The 7,258-nt window shown below is 35.7% G+C and overlaps 1 protein-coding gene across 1 annotated transcript; it reads left to right on the plus strand.

Moving 5' to 3' along the window:
• Nucleotides 1–1,279: 1,279 nt before the first annotated feature.
• LOC147543169 (ferric reduction oxidase 4-like) lies at nucleotides 1,280–6,157 on the plus strand. Its single transcript, XM_086638348.1, has 8 exons — nucleotides 1,280–1,561; nucleotides 1,642–1,741; nucleotides 2,029–2,205; nucleotides 2,839–3,073; nucleotides 3,397–3,724; nucleotides 3,926–4,172; nucleotides 4,919–5,637; nucleotides 5,913–6,157. The coding sequence occupies exons 1-8, from the start codon at nucleotides 1,348–1,350 to the stop codon at nucleotides 6,050–6,052; spliced, it is 2,160 nt and encodes a 719-aa protein (XP_086494474.1). The 5' UTR covers nucleotides 1,280–1,347; the 3' UTR covers nucleotides 6,053–6,157.
• Nucleotides 6,158–7,258: the final 1,101 nt, after the last annotated feature.

Raw genomic sequence — 7,258 nt, forward strand, 5'->3', positions numbered from 1 at the left:
TATCACAATCAGTCAATAATCAATTAAATCTCTTATTCATTAAATAATGATGTCTATTTCTAGTATTGATGTCTGTTTATGCAGAAAAAGTTTTAAAACCTCAAAATAATTGGGGACCCTCCTGTAAAAAGAAAATTTACTACACTGTGTACAATGGAATGTGTTATCGTGATCAATTTACGACCCTAAATTATAGCGAGAAAATGAAGAGTGTTGATCGCATTTAAACTTGGGGTAAGCTTTGACTGTTAGGTGCTTATATCATTATTAGAAATAAAAAATGTTTTATATTTTTCTATAGCAATAACCCTCCTAGTTGTTTAATAAAGCATTCCCTCATTCTATTAGAGGTACCTTTAAACAATGCAGAAGATATGACATAATTCTGTTCTTGAAAGTGAAATATTAAGTTGATTAATTGTACATCTTCTTGATTTGGCTGATATAGTTAGTTTCATTGGATTTCTTAGTCTTGACAATAAAATCATAAATTCTTTTTTTACTTTCCAAATTATGTTCACATCGTAGAAATACAACTTTCAACTTTTTAGGAATAGTTTCTTTGAGTTTCCTGACACTTTACTTTAGGATTAGTCAGTTCTATTTCTAAATGGAGACAGACTGACAATACCTCAATACTCACCTTAACCTGGCAAAAATGATCAGTTCTAGCCTAATTATAATTGTTATGCTTAATAGTTTCTCAGAACATTATCCGTGACAAAAATTCACCGTAGAAAGAACGAGACTATGATTAAAACTTTAGAAACTTCCTTAATAAATATATACCTTGCTAATACTACATGTCTATATGTCTCTCTCTTTACATTACATAGGCATCATTTTAGTGAGGAAAGAATAGTTGTGTTCACACTGACAAGCCTAAATCCAATATTAGGGATCTGATCAATACCCAATGGTTGAGATTGACTGGCGGGTTTTGATGGTTTCAGATTAGTCTTGATACTAGATATTTCTTAGGAAAATGTTATTTGGTCTGACAAAAAGAGACCCGAATGGCCTGAAAAAAAGTAAACTGCTAATTTCATGTTGACATCATGTGAAAAATTGGCCTTTCGTTCGTGCAAGTTTTCGGCGAGAGCCAAGTTAGCCTTGTTGAAATGGCTTATTACGACAAGTTCACATTAACATCGATAGCCTCCCTCTTTACCTTTTTTTTGGAAAAGGTGAAAAATAGAGAGAGAGGAGCATGTTGACTTGTTCTCTTTCTCTATCATGCACACATAAACAAAAGTCTCCACTCTAAAGTATGCGCCTGTTGTCACATACTCCATTTATGTTATATATATATATATATGAACAACATTAGCTCCTAAATTTATCTGAATGATAATGGAAAACCCATCTTCCCAAAGAGCAGGTAACCATGAAGATGTTACGTCGACAAAGAAGAAGGTTCGAGCAGCACTAAGGGCTATGTTCTTGATAGTTTTTATTGGCTGGCTCATGATTTGGATTATGTTTCCAACTAAAGTCTATAAGAATTCATGGACACCCAAACTCACAGCCAAGTTCAACTCCAAGTTCATCGGTTCACAAGGTCAGTTAATTACTCTTTGTTGTTTAGGTTCATTTAATATCACTATGGATCTTTAGGGTTAACTTGGTTGCTTTCTAAAGGTACAAATCTTGTCCTCTTCACCTTCCCTGTCATGCTCATTGCGGTTTTTAGCTGTTTATATCTCCATTTAGGATCGAAGAACGAAAATTCCACACAGAGGTATTATTCTTCACCTTTTCTGCCTAATGTATTGATGTTATTAGAGATTATAAATTTGAGATTTGATAAAATTAATTATTTTTTGTTTAATTTATTGTAACTTATGACCTTCACGTACCGATGTTGCTTTTTGTTCTGTCTCCACGTTTCTATGATGAAATGGTTTAAAATCTTGGTTTTCGTAACTGTCGTCAGAAAAATTTAGCCTTGGATTTGCAGTCTCAAATACTAGTTTAGATATTAGTGACGGAGGTCGGTTTCTGACATATAAATTATGATTGTTGTAGTACCAGTCGTTTCATGTTCTTGAGAAAGCCGGTGTTGGTAAAATCTCCTCTGGGGATCGTGACGATGATGGAGTTGATCTTTTCAGCTATGTTTATAGCACTCCTGATTTGGTCACTTGCAAACTACTTGTATATTAGCTACCAGAACCCCCATATGCACAAGGTTGGAGAAAAAGTGTAAGTATGAAAGTTTCATTTGTGATTGAAATCAATATCTGTGAAAAGGTTAAACCTTTGATTGATAAACTCACTCGAGTATGACCGAGTGAAGATGAAGGTGATGATCTTCTCGGTTGATAACCGAGAGAGAGTGAGAAAGATATTAGTCTCGGCTATAACCGAGAGAGTATGTGACAACTCTCGGTGAAGCCGAGAGTGATGATATGAAGCTCGGGTATAACCGAGAGAGAGATGAGTGGAGCTCTCGGTTATAACCGAGGATTGTTGATGATGATCTCGGTTGAAGCCGAGAGATGAAGATCGGTGAGCTTGTTGGTTGTTGTGTGAGAGAGAGAGATAGGTAAATACCTTGTTTATTAACACTACAACTTGTACATTACATTATGTATGGATCTCTTTATATAGGTTTACATGATAGAGTTTTAAGTTATCAAAACTTATCTAAACTAGTCCTAAACTAATCTAAACTATAATCCTAAAACCTAAGGAATCCTAGTTGTAGTAGGATTCCTATTTGGACCAAGTCCACTCGGTTTGGCCGAGTGGAGTGGACCTTCCAACAATATCTACTTCTAGTTTTCAATGGATATACAATATTCATGGTTTTAATACAAATTTACATGTACTCAGTTGGCAAGCGAAGTTTCGAAGTGTTTTTCTAAGACTTGGGTATATCGGAAATATAGCATGGGCGTTTTTATTTTTCCCGGTTACTCGAGGATCTTCGCTCTTGCCATTGGTGGGATTAACATCAGAGTCAAGTATCAAATATCATATTTGGCTTGGACATCTTTCAAATTTTCTATTCGCCGCACACAGCATAGGTTTCTTTATCTACTGGGGAATAACTGATCAGATGATAGACGTACGTATTTTCACAACTGAAACAATCTTACGGTTGATAATATCTTATTTGTTGTTAGTTATCATTTATATTTGAAATCTAAAACAATTCTATCGATGCCGGATGGTTTTTGTTTGTTCTCATTGTCTCAACCTGAATCGTTTGACTCGGATAGACCCCAAATGAGCCAATAATTAGGTAGACATCAAGAGTCGAACATAAACAAACATTCTGAAACGTCATTCGTTCGAGTCAACTATGACCTCAAGTTAGATTTCAGATCTTCCTTAGAAAACAACGAAAAAAAACTGCTTAACCTAAGTTGTGTGTATGGACGGATGCAGGCCCTTGAATGGAGCAAAGTTTATGTATCAAATGTTGCTGGAGAAATTGCTTTCGTTGTCTCCTTAGTGATGTGGGCAGGAAGCATCCCTCGCATTCGTAGAAAAGCATTTGAGCTATTCTTCTACTCTCATCAACTCTACACTCTCTACCTCTTCTTCTATATACTCCATGTTGGAATAGCTTACTTCTGCACTATTCTTCCTGGTGTTTTTCTCTTCTTGATTGATCGATATTTGAGATTCTTGCAATCAAGACAAAGGGTTAGATTGATTTCCGCTCGTATTTTACCTTGTGAAGCCGTCGAATTAAACTTCTCCAAGAGCCCAGGTGATCATTTGCAATTTCTTTATATTTTTTAGTTTACCGGTACCATCTTCGACGTTTAATATGATATTAAAATATCGCATTTTTTCGCCACTGATTGTCATAATATTTATAGCAATTGTTTTTCTTTTCTATATTTAGTAAAAGGAAAAGTATGTAGGCAGATATGGGTTTTGAGCTCAAAGATTTTCTTTGACATTTCAGAGCTAAATTATAGTCCGACAAGCATGGTATTCATCAATGTGCCTAGCTTGTCAAAGCTTCAATGGCATCCTTTTACTATTACCTCAAACCCTAACTTGGAGCCAGATAAACTAAGTGTTGTTATCAAATGTGGAGGAGGGTGGAGCAGAAATTTGTATCAAAAGCTTTCATCCACGTCGACTTCTTCCATGGATCGCCTTGATGTCTCTCTTGAAGGACCATACGGGCCTACTCCTCATTTTCTAAGGTTCGAATTAACCACTTCACTAATAAGGAGTCAATTATCCAGTGCTTATCTACATTACATATTTTAATGCATTGGCATGTAGGATAACCGATAACGCTAATAGGATTATAGGATTCTTGGTTTTGTATAAATGTCCTAAATCTTCTTTATTGAAAATGTAATTGATCTTACGACTGAGAATTAAGGGATCTGCTATGATGGATCTGCTAGGACATGTTATATAGTACCAGAATCAAGATTCCCGGAGAGTCTTGTTCCCAAATTGATTGGCAACAGGATTTCTAGAATCACTGAAAGATGGTGGACTTCTAGCGACGAAAAGAACACATCACTAATAACTTAATAAGGGTAAGCGTTGAAAGTAGTGTTGTTAGCGATTTAACCAACAGAAAAAAAATAACATTGTGTACGATATTTCCGTCGGAAATAGTAGTTTTGCGTTAAAAGTCCCAACTTCATAAAATGTTGTAGCTACAACTGCATGCATCTTATGCGTAGACTCTACTATTTTGTAAAACACGGTTTATAAGCCTTTGCAACAAGAGAACCCATTTAGAACATGATTAAAATACTTATTTACAATTGTATTAGTAATAGTTAGTGTTTCCGTCACAAATGTGAAAGCTTTCAAGAAGCACCCTAGCTAAAAGTCTTCCTTTTCGTAGTAAACCCTATTGTATTATGTTTTCTTACACTTTGATCCTTTTTCGATCTACCATGTTGTTTTCTCCATTAACTCTGTGCAGGCATGATGTGTTAGTAATGGTGAGTGGAGGTAGAGGTATTACTCCTATGATCTCAATTATCAAAGAAGTCATTCATAGGAAAAAGACATCAAAAACCACAAGTATTCCAAAGCTTATCCTCATTTGTGCCTTCAAGAATTCTGAAGATCTTGCCATGCTTGACCTCTTACTCCCAACATCTGGAATTCCTACTTGGGACATTTCTAGCATACAATTACATATTGAAGCCTATGTCACTAAAGAAGAACAAGGGACCGAAAATATTAAGAATCTTCCTGAGACAATCTGGTTCAAACCCCACGAAGACGATGCACCGATGACTGCAATTCTAGGTCCAAATAGTTGGCTTTGGCTTGCCGCAATAATCTCATCCTCATTTGTTATGTTCATCCTCTTCTTATGCATTCTTACTCGATATTATATATACCCAATAGACAAAAACACAGAAAAAATTTATCATTACTCGGGGAGAGCTCTATGGGACATGTTTTTCGTGTGTGTATGCATAGTTATAGTAGCTAGTGTGGCTTTTCTGTACAACAAGAAACAACAACTCACTGAAGGAAATCAAGTTCGAAATATGGATGTAAATACACCAACTTCAATGATGTCTCCTGCTCTAGAACTCGAAAACCTAGATCAAGAACTTGAAGGCGCTCCTCGTCTACCCCTTGTCCAAGCTACGAATGTGCATTATGGTGAACGCCCCGATCTAAAGGGTAAGCAACATTTACTCAATCTTCTCCTTTAATTTGATTTTTTCATTGTCTGAATCCGACTCGTATAAACACCAAATCTGACTCAAGTGAATCCAAAATCAATCCAAGTCAAACATCACGAGTCTGACAAAACCAAAAACTCAAGTCAGACCTTGAGTCAGAGTTCAGATCTGACTTGGAACAAAAGCACTTCCTGAGTATATTTTTATCAATTGTTTTTACAAATTATTACCTGTCTTAATTCAATCTGCTCTTCTTGGATTTCCTTTATTCAGATATCTTATTCAACTTTGAAGAATCAAATGTGGGTGTTGTAGTATGTGGGCCGAGGAAGATGAGGCACGAGGTTGCAAAAATCTGTTCAGCTGGATTGGTGGAAAACCTTCATTTTGAAGCCATTAGTTTTACATGGTGATGGATATATAGTAATTTGACAGCTTGATCAAAGAACTATGTAATGTCATATGATTGTGTAATAAGTGTTATTTTAACTGAAAATATATTGATAAAAAATTGCTGAGGTACAGTGTTACAAAGTGGACATTCAAGTAAATATGAAAACTATGTTCCTGCCCATGATCGTAGATGGAATGATTGGATCAAGAATAACAACTCACATGATATAATAACAAAGATGACATCTAGAACTCTATATGTTCCTCATGTCGGTCGATTTCTTCCTGTCATTACTACTCATTAGCCTCCTAACCTCCTTTGTTAGCCAACAACCACCACGATCTACTTGAGCAACAGGGTCTTCTAATTTCCCACCTTCAGTAAGAATAATGAACCCAAATCAAAAGGAAAGGGAGAGAAAGAGAGAGAGAGAGAGAGAGAGAGTGAGAGGAGAACTTGGTCTCAACTTAGGAGAGTAATGGGGTAGCTACTACATGTCTTCTTACCTTGAGTTATAGTGGCTTGGTGTGTAATGTAGTGCTTCCCCAACCCTCCATTCATAGGCTTAAAAGTCTCTTCAAAGGGTTACCTACATATAGGAGACTTAATTAATGCCCCTTTAAATGACTATATAACGGTGACGCAGCATAAAATACAATAATTTAAAATGCCGGATCAAATTTCGAATTGATGAAATTGTTATAGACGAGTCTTCATCTTTCTCTCCTCTTCTTCTTTGTTATAGACGCGAATAGAATTGAAAATTCATATAGGTTTTGTTCATATTTGACTATTCTGTTCCCATCAAACAACGTTATTCAGAAGCTAAAACTCGTGATCCAATCAAGGCAGTTAGTAGATGAAACTAAAGAAAATTGTCATACAACGTAAAAACCATTCACAAAAGTCAGTACAAAGTAAAAAACCAATTTCCTAGAAAATCATGGATATATAAGCCCTCCTCTTCATTCACAAAAGCCATTAAAACCAGCATTCAAGCTCCCACCTAACGAACAGAAAATTGCCGAAACCCAAAATGGATCTACAAACCTCAAGATACCACCTTCATTATACGATTCAATAGAATAATGGAACATTCTCCTCCGTGTATAGACTTGGAATGCATACTTCTTGCAAGACCTTTTAGATTATTTGATATTCTTTAATTCCATCAAACTAATGAAGGGTTTTATAAAATCATTAATCGATTATGTTATTGATTCAA

This window comes from Eschscholzia californica, unplaced genomic scaffold (assembly GCF_041429995.1).
Source record: "Eschscholzia californica isolate CP2 unplaced genomic scaffold, dmEscCali1.0.p SCAF_4, whole genome shotgun sequence".
In the NCBI taxonomy this organism is placed as follows: domain Eukaryota; kingdom Viridiplantae; phylum Streptophyta; class Magnoliopsida; order Ranunculales; family Papaveraceae; genus Eschscholzia; species Eschscholzia californica.